At 51.6% G+C, this 14,855-nt stretch overlaps 1 protein-coding gene across 5 annotated transcripts in view; it reads right to left on the reverse strand.

The window, feature by feature from the left end:
- The window catches only part of LOC139226835 (protein kinase C alpha type), a 542,945-nt gene that overhangs the window by 373,677 nt on the left and 154,413 nt on the right, over positions 1–14,855 (reverse strand). For all 5 annotated transcript variants that reach the window (XM_070857892.1, XM_070857891.1, XM_070857893.1 and 2 more), the window contains exon 3: positions 12,971–13,053. In XM_070857892.1, coding sequence (XP_070713993.1) covers positions 12,971–13,053 — 83 coding nt within the window. The remainder of the gene's footprint in view (positions 1–12,970; positions 13,054–14,855) is intronic.

Here is a 14,855-nt window from a genome sequence, read left to right on the forward strand (position 1 = left end):
AAAACGTTCCAAGGCGCATCACAGGAGCGATATCAAACAAAATGTGACACCGAGCCACAGAGATATTGGGATATGTGACTGAAAGCTTGGTCAAAGAGGTAGGTTTGAAGCAGCGTCTTAAAAGGAGGAAAGAGAGGGGCGGAGAGGTTTGGGAAGGGAATTCGAGAGCTTAGGGCCGCGGTAGTGGAAGGCTCCAACGGTGGAGCGATGAAAATCTTGGCTGCGCAAAAGGCCAGAATTGGAGGAGTGGAGAGTTCTCGGAGGGTTGTAGGACTGGAGGAGGTTAGAGAAAGGGAGGAGTGGGGGGGGGGGGGGGGGGGGGGGGGGCGAAAGAGGCCACGGAGGGATTTGACAAGAAGGATAAAAATTTTAAAGACTGGTCGCCTTGGAAACTGTCTCCAGTATTCACTGTCAAATGCCTGGCCACAGGCCGTACGAACAGTCAGCAGTGCTGGGAGAAAAGAGGACATGAGCGGAAAGACAAGCAAACTGTGTGCTTATCCGATGCCCCTGCTAACTCACTCCTTCAATTCTCAGTTGTGTTTTCTGCACTGCAGCTGAAAGGAGGTTTGAGCAAGACTTAGAGAGGCTAAAGGTTACTTTTGCAGGCGACAGTTATTTTACATTCTAATTACATGATTAATCTGCCAGACAAGAGTGTTGCTTCAACCTAGTCGGTCAGTAATATAGCTGGGTCATTCAGGGACGTCGGGAGGCATCTTTACCATACAAAGGGCAGTGGCAATGTGGAATTCGCCCCCAAAAGGCAGTGGATGCAGGGGGGAGAAAGGGGGGTCAATGGAAATGATCAAGACAGAGATCGACAGGTTTTTATTAGGTAAGGGTATCAAGGGATATGTAGCAAAGGAGGGCAATTGTAGTTGAGACACAGATCAACCTTGGTATGTTGGTCGTTGAGTATATTCAAGACAGAAGTCGATAGGTTTTTGGCTATTAAGGGAATCAAGGGTTTTGGGGCTAGTGCAGGCAAGTGGAGTTGAAGTCTATGATCAGCCATGATCTTATTGAATGGCGGAGCAGGGGGCTCAAGGGGCTGAATGGCCTCCTCCTGCTCCAATCTTACTCCATGGTTGAGTACCCTTCCCACACTCACAATAAAGGCTCACTTAGGTACAACTTGGGTACAAAGGGGGTTTGGTACAGAACCATGCCCCAGCAAGAGTTAACACCTTGGGGGGGGGGGCTTCAGTCCTGTTCCATTCTCGAATCATCGTCCACATTCCATAGTGATAGTATCAAAGGAAATGCTGGAATTATCCCTTTATCCAAAATTGATTCTGCAACTACCGCCTGACTTTGAGGAAGCAATAATTGGAAGCACAAGGCATGAAGTTTAAACAATTTATCATCACAGCCCAATTTGATCATGTAAACCTTCATCGCTACAAACTCATTACTACGTCTGAAAACCAGTAACCATTCTTCCTGCGTTGAGCAGTTTGATCTCTTTGGGCAATTATCAGCGCTCTGTGCTTCGGAGAGAGTCTGGATAGCAACAACTTGCATTTATACAGCGCCTTTAACATCGTAAAATATGCCAAGGTGCTTCACAGGAGCGTTACAAGACAATCAAAATTTGACACCGAGCCACATAAGGAAAAGTTAGGGTGGATGAACTAAACCGTAGTCAAAGAGGTATGTTTTAAGGAGTGCCTTAAAGGAGGAAAGAGAGGTGGAGCGGTTTAGGGAGAGAATTCCAGAGCTTAGGGCCTTGGCAGCTGAAGGCACGGACTCCACTGGTTGAGCGATTGAAATTGGGGATGCTCAAGAGGCGACAATTAGAGGAGTGCAGATATCTCGGGGGGGGGGGGGGGGTGGGGGCGCTGGAGGATATTACAGAGATAGGGAGGGGCGAGTCCATGGAGAGATTTGAAAACAAGGATGAGAATTTTGAAATTGAGCTACTGCTTAACCGGGAGCCAATGTAGGTCAGCGAGCACAGGGGTGATGATGGGTGAGCGGGACTCGGTGCGAGTTAGGACATGGGCAGCCAAGTTTTGGATGACCTCAAGTTTATGTAGGGTAGAATGTGGGAGGCCAGCCAGGAGTGTGTTGGAATAGTCAAGTCGAGGAGATAACAAAGGCATGGATGAGGGCTTCAGCAGTGGATGAGCTGGGTCAAGGGTGGAGACGGGCAATGTTACAGAGGTAGAAATAGGCGGTCTTAGTTATGCTGCGGAAATGTGGCCGGAAGCTCATTTCAGGGTCAAATATGACACCAAGGTTGTGAACAGTCTGGTTCAGCCTCAGACAGATGTTGGGGAGAGGGATGGAGTCAGTGGCTAGGGAACGGAGTTTGTGGTGGGGACCAAAGAAAATGGTTTCGGTCTTCCCAGTATTTAATGAGAGAAAATTTCTGCTCATCCAGAACTGGACAAACAGTCTGACAATTTAGAGACCGTGGTGAGGTAGAGCTGGGTGTCGTCAGCGACATGTGGAAACTGACGCTGTGTTTTCGGATGATGTCACCAAGGGGCCACATGTAGATGAGAAATAGGAGGGGGCCAAGGGCAGATCTTTGGGGGACACCAGAGCTAAGGATGTGGGAGTGGGAAGAGAAGCCATTGCAGGATGTTTTCTGTCTGCGATTAGCGAGACAGGAATGGAACCAGGCGAGTGCAGTCCCACCCAGCTGGACGATGGTGGAGAGGCGTTGGAGGAGGATGGAGTGGACAACCGTGTCAAGGGCTACAGACAAGTCAAGGAGGACGAGGAGGGATAGTTTACCTTTGTCACAGTCACAAAGGATGTCATTTGTGACTTTGATGAGAACCGTTTCGGTCCTGTGGCAGGGCGGAAACCATATTGAAGGGATTCAAACATGGAATTCCGGGAAAGATGGGCACGGATTTTGGAGGCGACAGCACATTCAAGGACTTGGGAGAGGAAAGGGCGTTGGAGATGGGGCGGTAGTTAGCAAGGATGAAGGGAGGGGCTGAGGGTTGTTCTTTTTGAGAGGGGTGATGACGGCAGATTTGAAGGAGGGCGCAGTACCTGAGGAGGGAGAAGCGTTAACAATGTCGGCTAATATGGGAGCCAGAAAAAGGAAGCTGGGTGGTCAGCAGTTTTGGGGGGGGGGGGGGGGGGGGGGGGGGGGGGGAAATAGGGTCAGGGGAGCAGGAAGTGGGTCTCCTGAACAGGATGAGTGCGGAGAGGTCATGAGGGGAGTGCGGAGAGAAACTGCAGAAAGATGTGAGGTCAGGGCTGGGGCAGGGGGAACCTCAGAGGAAGTTTGGCCCAGTGGGCTCGGGGAAGGAAGGGAAGAGGCAGAGGCAGCTGAACGGATGGTCTCAATCTTAGAGACAAAGAAGTCCATGAGCCCCTGGCACTTGTTGGAGGTGACGGTGGAGGAGACTGCAGAGAGGGGTTTAAGAAGACAGTTAGCAGTAGAGAATACAAGCCGGGCTTTATCTTTGCATTCCAGAATGGTTCTGGAATAGTGAGCTGTTTTTGCAGACAAGAGTAGGACACGATAATGCTTTATGTGGTCCAACCAGACCTGGCGGTGAATGGCTAAACCTGTGTCCACCACATCCGTTCAAGTCTATGCCCCTTGGATTTGAGGGAGCAAAGATGAGGGCTGTACTCGGGGGAACGGCCTGGGTGAGAGAGAGTAATGGTTTTAATCGGGACTATGGTATCGGAGGTGGTGGTGAGCGTGTGGCTGAGCAGATCGGTGGTTGCAGAAATGTCGTGGTAAATGGAGGGCCAAAGGCCGGACAGTTGGGATTTCATCAGTGCAGTTGGAAGAGAGTTCGGAGAGAGTTTTTCCCCAGGGGCAGACGCAGAAGGAGGTTGGGTTAGGTGGGGGGGGGGGGGGGGAAGGTGGAGAGCAATGCAAGGAAATGGCCTTCTCTGCGATTAACACGATGGGAGTAGCGAGGCCATGAGAGATGGCAAGGTCGAGGGAGTGGCCGTGAATATGGGTTGGGGAACATAAGAATTAGGAAGAGTAGGCCATCTAGCCCCTCGAGCCTGCTCCGCCATTCAACAAGATCATGGCTGATCTGGCCGTGGACTCAGCTCCACTTACCCACCCGCTCCCCGTAACCCTTAATTCCCTTATTGGTTAAAAATCTATCTATCTGTGACTTGAATACATTCAATGAGCTAGCCTCAACTGCTTCCTTGGGCAGAGAATTCCACAAATTCACAACCCTCAGAGAAGAAATTCCTTCTCAACTCAGTTTTAAATTGGCTCCCCCATATTTTGAGGCTGTGCCCCCTAGTTCTAGTCTCCCCGACCAGTGGAAACAGCCTCTCTGCCTCTATCTTGTCTATTCCTTTCATGATTTTAAATGTTTCTATAAGATCACCCCTCATCCTTCTGAACTCCGAGTAAAGGCCCAGTCTGCTCAATCTATCATCATAAGGTAACCCCCTCATCTCCGGAATCAGCCTAGTGAATCGTCTCTGTACCCCCTCCAAAGCTAGTATATCCTTCCTTAAGTAAGGTGACCAAAACTGCACGCAGTACTCCAGGTGCGGCCTCACCAATACCCTGTACAGTTGCAGCAGGACCTCCCTGCTTTTGTATTCCATCCCTCTCGCAATGAAGGCCAACATTCCATTCGCCTTCCTGATTACCTGCTGCACCTGCAAACTAACTTTTTGGGATTCATGCACAAGGACCCCAGGTCCCTCTGCACCGCAGCATGTTGTAATTTCTCCCCATTCAAATAATATTCCCTGTTACTGTTTTTTTTTCCCCCAAGGTGGATGACCTCACATTTTCCGACATTGTATTCCATCTGCCAAAGCTTAGCCCATTCGCTTAACCTATCTAAATCTCTTTGCAGCCTCTCTGTGTCCTCTACACAACTCGCTTTCCCACTAATCTTTGTCTCATCTGCAAATTGTGTTACACTGCACTCTGTCCCCTCTTCCAGGTCATCTATGTATATTGTAAACAGTTCACACAGGGGGAGAGAGACTAAGGGAGGATAGGACGGTAGTGAACTCAGAGGAGAGAGAGCATGATGAATTGAGATGGAGGCTGAAATCACCGAGGATGAGAAGTCGCTTGGTGCAGAGGCTGAGGGAGGAAAGCAGTGAAGCTATCTCGGTAATAACATTTTTGTGGTACTTGGGTGGGCTGTAGAGAAGAAGAATTTTAAACGAGAAGCGAGAGGGGTGGGATAAGGTGAGATGCTCAAAGGATGAGAAAGTGGAGGAGTAAGGGGACAGACCAAGGTGTGATTTGGTGATGAGAGCCACACTGCCACCAATGGTGGTCTGAGCGGGGCAAGTGGTGGAAGGTATCGCCAGGCGGGGAAGCGTTGTTTTAGGGTAAGGTGTCATCACCCCTCAGCCAAGAATCAGTCAGGGTCATGATGTTATCCACGATAGGCTCATGGGTGGTAAGGGCATTCGCAAGTGATCGGACATTCTGGAAGGAGATGCGGAGAGGGCCAGTGATGGCTAAGTGACTGCCAGCATCCACAGGGTCAACGCTGGGAGGGGGGGGGGGGGGGAGTTGGACAGTGAGGAGATTGGCAAGGTTAGTCCCCCCGCAGGCACACTGGGCAGGAAGGTCAACGAGGGGGCAGCGATGAGTGCCATGGTGGGCCCTTCGGAGGATGCCAGGAGAGGCACAGAGGGAAGCTGCAGGCTTGTCTAAGAGAGAGTCAAACCTGGGATGGCAGCAGGAGGGTAGGAAGGTCAAAGAGTAATGGAGGGTTGGGATTTGGGAGGGCAGGAGTATGCGAGAGAGGAGAGATGAAAGGAGGCAAGACGACAGGAGAGAACAGTCAAGGAGAGCTAGCGAGCAAAGGAAAAGGGGAGTAAAAGTGGAAACAGAAGTGAATGGCTCGGCTCAGGAGCAGCAGCCAGAGGGCACAAGCGAATGGACACAGGGAAAAGCTCAGGTTACATCGGCCTGGCTACGCAGTAATTAATGGGATAGGTTTTAAGGAGCCTCCTAAAGGTGGAGAGGTTTAGGGAGGGAATTCCAGACTCTGGGGTCAAGGCAGCTTACAAACTCAACAATGGGGTACGTCATTCAGCCATGTTTACATCATCAACACTAGAATTCCGATCCCCACATCCTTCCATCACCAGCCCCTCCCCAAGTGAAACACAAGCATTGCACCACGAGCGAACTGCACTCTCTTCCTGACCCACATCCACACGGTTAGTAAAAGAAAGTTTTGCATTTCTATAGCGCCTTTCACAACCTCAGGATGTCCCACAGCTGTTTACAGCCAATGAAGTACTTTTTGAACTGCAGTCACTGTTGTAATGTAGGTAACATGGCAGCCAATTTGCACACAGCAAGCTCCCACAAACAGCAAAGTGATAATGACCAGATAATCTGTTTTTTAGATGTTGATTGAGGAATAAATATTGGCCAGGACACCGGGGATAACTCCCTTTGCTCTATCTTCGAAATACTGCCGTGCGATCTTTTACATCCACCTGAGAGTGCATATGGGGCCTCGGTTTAATGGCTCATCCGAAAGACGGCATCTCCGACAGTGCGGCACTCCGTCAGTTCTGGTACTGGGAACTGGGAGTGTCAGCCTAGATTTTGTGCTCACGTCCCTGGAGTGGGACTTGAACCCATAACCTTCTGACTCAGAGTGTGACCCACTGAGCCACAGTTGTCACGTAAAATAGATTTAGAATGAAAATGTAAATCACTTAATTTTATATTCATGCATGTTTAAGATAGAGGTTACGAGGTATTGAATTAAAATGCTATGCTGACCATCGAAAAGCTTGAATTATAGCAGACCTTATAACACCAGCACCGTCTAATTACCCTTTCTCTAAAAGTAATCCGACAAGGCCACCCCTCGGAGAGGATTGGTGTCAGGTGATGAGGAGGTAACATTCAATCAATTAGACAGAAGGCCTTTACTGGCCCACTAATGCTACCACTTAAAGCTCTTTGTTTTAGAACTTTCCCTCAGCACAATGCTTTAATTGGCAGATGTGGTGAGAGAAATGTCGGCTTTAGCTTCAGGTCTAAGAGGGACAGTTAGCAGCATAGTGGAGAGAGCACCCTGGGGGCACGAACGCTGACAGCTACCGTTCAGGGGGAACATCTTCTGGTGCCTCACAGATTTGCTCATTATAGTTTAGTTTGTAGACACAGCTCGTTAGATGAAAAACTCTACCAAGCAACTGCAACATTGCATGAATATTATACTACGTGCCACTTAGTAAAATCTCACATAATTGATATTTTGTACTCATTTAGTATACGAGTTGGAACCTACATTTTTTTTTTTTTTTAAAAAGACTTGGATTTATATAGCGCCTTTCACGACCACCGGATGTCTCAAAGCGCTTTACAGCAAATTAAGTACTTTTGGAGTGCAGTCACCATTGTGATGTAAGAAACACAGCAGCCAATTTGCGCACAGCAAGCTCCCACTAACAGCAATGTGATAATGACCAGATAATCTTTTTTTTTTGTTATGCTGATTGAGGGATAAATATTGACCAGGGCACTGGGGATAACTCCCCTGCTCTTCTTTGAAATACTGATCTTTGAAATGGGATCTTTTACGTCCACCTGAGAGCGCAAACGGGGCCTTGGTTTAACGACTCACCCGAAAGACAGCACCTCTGACAGTGCAGCACTCCCTCAGTACTGCCCCTCTGACAGTGCAGCGCTCCCTCAGTACTGCCCCTCCGACAGTGCAGCGCTCCCTCAGTACTGCCCCTCCGACAGTGCGGCGCTCCCTCAGTACTGCCCCTCCGACAGTGCGGCGCTCCCTCAGTACTGCTCCTCCGACAGGGCAGCTCTCCTTCAGCACTGCACTGGAGTGTCAGCCTAGATTTTTTGCGCTCAAGTCCCTGGAGTGGGACTTGAACCCACAACCTTCTGACTCACCATTGAGCTATGGCTGACATTGTTATTATGTTTAAAGCCAGACTTCAGGGGGACTAACGGATTTAATTGAAGGGTCGAGCCAGAAACAGAATTTAAGCAGCGACAGTTGCAATGTTAGTAGGTAAAAACTCTATGTAAAACTGCAGTTCCATGGTGTGATTTGTGCTCACAGTGACCAGACACATCTGAAATCCAGTCCCTGCCCTGTGCTGAATTAGCTGAGTCTGGCCCAGGTAACACTGGGAGCATTATAGTTAACTTGTGCCTTTGGGCTAATGAGAAGGGCAGGGAAAGCGGAGAGGATAAAGGGTTCTGCTCCCCAGTTGTTGCATCTATATAGCCTTTAACATAGGAGAAACGTCCCAACATGCTTCACACGCTATACTTCAGCACAAGGCAAAAAGGCTGCATCTATAAACAGACTGAGTGCACTATGATCTGAAACATGTCCCCTTACACATGCCGTGTACGGGTTAACATGTCCAGACATGGCCTCGCCCCTCCCTATCTCTGTAATCTCCTCCAGCCCCTCAACACCCCACCACCCCCCCCTAGCCCCCGGAGATGTCTGTGCTCCTCTAATTCTGCCCTCTTGAGCATCCCTGATCTATTGGGAAAAAAAGAGCACTAGGAGATGGACAGTACAAGGGCCATGTTGATGCTTTGGAACCGACAGTACAAGAGCCGGCTGCCCTTGAAAAGGAGGCTCAATCCTCGCTTACATTTAGGCTATCTTCTCAACCAACTGTTCAGACACTTTTGATTGCAACATGCGTCTCAGTTTAGTGCAACAAAGAAGCTGACAAGTTACAAAAGAATTGTAACCATCAGTGGCCGTGCCTTCTGTTGCCTGGGCCCTAAGCTCTGGAACTCCCTCCCTAAACCTCTCCGCTTCTCTCCTCCTTTAAAACACTCCTTAAAACCTACCTCTTGGACCAAGTTTTTGGTCACCTGCGCTAATTTCTCCTTCTGTGGCTCGATCAAATTTTTTGTCTCCTACCCCTGTGAAGCGCCTCGGGACACTTTGCTACGTTAAAGACGCTATATAAAAACAAGTTGTTGATTGAATACTGAATCACTAATGCCGATATATATTGTTCACGGAGATCTCGAGAGATGCCCACCACTGTCTTCCATCTCTTCCCAAAGGTGCAAAAATACCGTGCCATCACACTTGTGCATACAGGCGAAACCTATTTATTCAGATTTATTCACAGATTACATAATATACAGATGACAAATGGCACAGCAAGATACCAAATCAGCACATTATTTAAACATATTAAAATTAGTCCATAAGTGTGTAAAATATTATTTTTTTAAGAATATTCTTCTTAGAGGCCTTATCAAGAACTACCTATCTGACCAGGCTTTTTAAAATGTGTTCCTGTGATTTGGGCATCACTGGCAAGGTCAGCATTTATTGCCCATCCCTAATTGCCCACGAGAAAGTGGTGGTGAGCCTCCTTATACAACTGAGTGTCTCGCTGGGCCCTCTCAGGGGGCAGTTAAGAGTCAACCACATTGCTGTGGGTCTGGAGTCACACATATCGGCCAGACTGGGTAAGGACAGCAGATTCCCTTCCCTAAAACACATCAGTGAAGCAGGTGGGTTTTTACCACAATCCGGCAGTTTCATGGTCACCATTGCTAATACTAGCTTTTAATTCCAGATTTATTTAATGAACTGAATTTAAATTCCCCAGCTGCCACGGTGGGGTTTGAACTCGTGTCTCTGGATTACTCGTCCAGTAACATAAGCACTATGCTCCGAATGCCTGTGAAGTGCTGTTTACATGATAACATTGTTCCGGTTTTATGCAGGGTCATTGTGTCCGACACTGCGCATTCTGTGCCTTCTGATTTAGGGCTGCGTTAGATTCTGGAGTTTATGTCGAATCTCAGGATGAAATTTCCAGCATAAAAGATGGAGCAGCTGGAGAAAGTAAATGAAGTTAAGGCCCAGTCTGAGAGATAGAAATGTAACTCTGTGCTTGGAGGCCACTTTCACCGAGAGATCATTTAATATAAAAATACCTAAGTGAGCTGAAATGGCTAGATATTAAATTCTGCGAATCATATCATTTATTCACACTGCAGAACTCGCTCCTGTTACACACATTTACTGATCATGTTTTCACTTAATGGAAGAAAGTAGGCATCATTCCTCAAATACCAATGTATGGGAGGTGGAGGTGACCGAGTGGATATGGGGCTGTACTGTACACAAGGCCAAATCCACACATTGTTAACGGCTTCAATGCGATCTGAGGCTTTGAACATTCAGTTCCGCTACTTACCAACGTAACAGTTCCATCTTAATCGTACCGGCACTTCACGAGAACTCGGCATCTTCTTGGATGCGAAACGGTGAGCAGGCGTCCCAAAGCCAGCATACCCAGGAGTAATTCGGGATCACACACCTGCCCACAAGGACCACCTCACTGAGGAAGCTCAGAAGATCGGGAGCAGAAATGGCCCCACTAAATAAGCTCGCGGTCTCAACTTGAGGAGCTCGGTCACCAACTTTGCACCGCTCGGTGCTGTTTAGTTGGAGAATATCACACTCCTGTAGATTTCAACTCTTCCCACCCAAAACTAGTTGATGTACAATTAAATCAAATGATGAGAACAACAACAACAGGGGCCATGGGACCAACACACACCAGCCTTCTCCAATATATGGCCACCTAACATCAAGCACCATATTACAGCAAAGATGATTCAGGTGATGCCACCACTGCCACTTCTCAAGATAGCTGGGAGGTGTCTCGCCACCGCCTCTTCAGCGGAACAGCAGTCAGGACGATGCAGAAGCCTTCTCCATGGTGGACTCTGCCTCATTATGGTGCCCACAATGGGGATGGAGCTTTTCCTTCCTCACCACCCAGCCTGATGCGAGAATGTCCGGACCACAGCCTGGGGGGTGGGGGAGCGCAGACCACACCTGGGGACATGGGGGGGAGGTGGGGGGGATATAAACCCGGGGACACGGCGGGGGGGGGGGGGGGGGAAAGAGAGGGGGAGGGGATACACCGGGGGACACGGGGAGGAGATACACCGGGGGACTCGGGGGGGGGGGGGGGGGGCAGGGGGAGGGATACACCTGGGGGGGGGGAGACACCCGGGGAGGGGGGAGCGAGACACCCGGGGACAGGGGGGGGGGGAGGGGGAGGGAGACACCCGGGGGGGGAGATATGGGAGGGAGACACCCGGGGACAGCGATGGACGCAGCTGAGGCCGCTGCACATCCACCGATTGGCTGCTCACCTCATGCCGATGAACTGGGAGAACTTACCAGACTCCACAATGCAGACCGCGAGGCGACTGAATGGCTAAAGCGTGCGTGATCCCTACCGAAACCCATCGACACCTTGGACATTGTTGAGCGATTGTTTTCCCCCACAACCCTTACTGTACCGTGTGTGTGTGGAATTGTGGCCATTTGAATGAGGTAACGACTGCGCCCGTGACACTGGACCCCCAGCGACAGCTTCTGAGAGGAGGAGAGAATCGGCAAGGAGAGGGCGTCAGTGCCCCTCAGCCACTGGGCCTATTTCACCCAGTTATAAAAACTTCCTTCCATCACTGGCAGTTCCTTATATCTCAGACCAATGTAAATGGCCCTCGGTCTTTTGTTTGGGGAGAGACAATCAAACGTGGCATCATCAACCCAACCTCGGGCACAAGCAGTGGACAGAGTTTTACAGAATCTCAGCTGTTCTTGGAGCCAGGAATGTACCAGAAGCATGTTGTATGTGAGACAGTGTGAGAGAGATTTAGATTTATAGACAAGAGGAGTTACCATCCTGGAAAGGTAATAATTTTGTCTGAGAAAAACTTGGCACAAGGGACGTTTCAGCAGCTTTTAAACATCATCATTAAAATAAATGCTCTTCAATGATAGTAAATTCACAGAATAAATCAAACTGTCCCCACCACTGACCCTGCCCCATCCCATTGCATCTCCCCATCCTGAACCCTGCCCCTTCCCATCTCCCCATCCTGAACCCTGCCCATTCCCATCTCCCCACCACCGACCCTGCCCCATCCCATCACCCACCCTGCCCCATCCCATCACCCACCCTGCCCCATCCCATCACTCACCCTGCCCCATCCCATCACTCACCCTGCCCCATCCCATCACTCACCCTGCCCCATCCCATCACTCACCCTGCCCCAGCTCATCTCCCCACCACTGTTGCCCCCAGCGATCCCAGAAACCTGCTGCTGAGTTTGCTGCCGGTGACCCTACTGCTGGGGCCCTGTTGTTCCCCCAGTCTGGTAGGTGGGTGCTGGAAGCAGATTGCTCCATCCCTCAGCATTCCCATTCGATGCAGTCTCCTGCCGCACACTGTACGACAATCCCACACCCATGTAAAATCACCAACTTTGAACTTGGGCACGATGCCAAAATTCTCACATCTACATGACCTCTGGACCCAGATTTCACCCGAGTGTCATTACTGAAGCACCAGGAGCCATGTAACCACGAGCCCTTCTCACCCCACACCGCACACAACGTGCAGAGACAGCCACAACACACCTGGGTCTGACTGCGCAACGCACAGAGGTTTTAAAAAAATGCATTCTCGGGATGTGGGCGTCGCTGGCAAGGCCGGCATTTATTACCGGTCACTAGTTGGCCGGAGAAGGTGGTGGTGAGCCGCTTTCTTTCTCTTCAACATTTGTCACTGAAAGGCTTTGCTGTGGGGCAGCCCAGTACCTTCAGTGTTTGAGCACTCGACTCCAACCAGGAGAGCAGGGTGGGAACTGGGGGAGCAGCCAAATGGAGTGAGGAGGGGGAGGAACAAGAGAAGGAGGAACTGTACAAATGCAAGATGCACAGTGCTGATTACACACCATGGTCAACAAGGCCCTGCCAACACTGTAATAAACCGGCTGCAACAGTTTGATCGGAAAACCTGCGGCAGGGGACGAGATAGAGTGCGCAGAAATTCACGCAGATTCCCTGGAGAGGACGTTACTGTTTAACCCCCCCAGCCTGCACACAGAAGGTTACCAGCACCAACACGGCAGCGGTTACATGTTGGAGAAAACGATCGCCATGGCGTGAGGCGCCGATTATCAAAGCCTCGTACTCACATCAGTGTCTGGTCCTTGATCTGCTCCGGGACAGCAGAAGGTAACAAACTCGTGACATCTCTTGTGCACCACGAAGCAGCAAACTGGATGAGAGAGAAGCAAAAAAGGGAGACGGGCGTTAAAACTCTTCTACAAATTGGTCCCCGAGAGGAGGACGATGAGTAACAGCAAAACGGTCGCAAGACCGGCACCCGCGATTGCCCAGACTCGAGGGGCAGGGAAAGCGGACAGAGGGCGGGATCGGTCTCTGCCGAGGAGCCGCCCAACGATGAACAGCTCGCCGCCCATTTCAGCTGGCACGTGAGAAATGGGCCCCCGGGTGAGAGTACAGAAGGCTGTCAGGGGAGACGCCGGGGGAGCGTCGAGATCAGTCGGGCCGAGGCCGCTGGGTCTCCTCACCGTGATCCCGATCAACCTCACCACAGCGTCGCTCGATCACTGGGTCACAGCTCACTGGGTCACAGCTCACTGGGTCACACCCTCACGGGGTCACTGGGTCACGGCTTCACTGGGTCACAGCTCACTGGGTCACATCCTCACTGGGTCACAGGGTCACGGCCTCACGGGGTCACACCCTCACTGGGTCACACCCTCACGGGGTCACTGGGTCACACCCTCACGGGGTCACAGCTCACTGGGTCACATCCTCACTGGGTCACGGGGTCACGGCCTCACTGGGTCACACCCTCACTGGGTCACGGCCTCACGGGGTCACTGGGTCACGGCTTCACTGGGTCACGGCCTCACTGGGTCACGGCCTCACTGGGTCACGGCCTCACTGGGTCACAGGGTCACACCCTCACTGGGTCACACCCTCACTGGGTCACAGGGTCACGGCCTCACGGGGTCACTGGGTCAGACCCTCACTAGGTCACAGGGTCACAGCTCACTGGGTCACAGGGTCACTGCCTCACGGGGTCACACCCTCACTAGGTCACAGGGTCACAGCTCACTGGGTCACAGGGTCACGGCCTCACGGGGTCACTGGGTCACGGCCTCACTGGGTCACGGCCTCACTGGGTCACTGGGTCACGGCCTCACTAGGTCACTGGGTCACTGGGTCACGGCCTCACTGGGTCACGGCCTCACTGGGTCACACCCTCACTCGGTCACAGGGTCACAAGCTCACTGGGTCACAGGGTCACAAGCTCACTGGGTCACAGGGTCACGGCCTCACGGGGTCACAAGGTCACGGCTTCACTGGGTCACACCCTCACTGGGTCACACCCTCACTGGGTCACACCCGCACTGGGTCACTGGGTCACACCCTCACTGGGTCACTGGGTCACAGGGTCACGGCCTCACGGGGTCACTGGGTCACACCCTCACTGGGTCACACCCTCACTGGGTCACAGGGTCACACCCTCACTGGGTCACAGGGTCACACCCTCACTGGGTCACAGGGTTACAGGGTCACACCCTCACTGGGTCACAGGGTCACACCCTCACTGGGTCACTGGGTCACAGGGTCACAGCCTCACTGGGTCACGGCCTCACTGGGTCACAGGGTCACGGCCTCACTGGGTCACAGGGTCACGGCCTCACTGGGTCACAGCCTCACTGGGTCACAGCCTCACTGGGTCACAGCCTCACGGCCTCACTGGGTCACAGGGTCACAGCCTCACGGGGTCACGGTCTCACTGGGTCACAGCCTCACAGGGTCACACCCTCACGGGGTCACGGCCTCACAGGGTCACAGGGTCACAGGGTCACACCCTCACTGGGTCACAGCATCACGGCCTCACTGGGTCACAGCATCACGGCCTCACTGGGTCACACCCTCACTGGGTCACGGCCTCACTGGGTCACGGCCTCACTGGGTCACGGCCTCACTGGGTCACGGGGTCACGGCCTCACTGGGTCACGGGGTCACTGGGTCACTGGG

This window comes from Pristiophorus japonicus, chromosome 16 (genome assembly GCF_044704955.1).
Source record: "Pristiophorus japonicus isolate sPriJap1 chromosome 16, sPriJap1.hap1, whole genome shotgun sequence".
In the NCBI taxonomy this organism is placed as follows: domain Eukaryota; kingdom Metazoa; phylum Chordata; class Chondrichthyes; family Pristiophoridae; genus Pristiophorus; species Pristiophorus japonicus.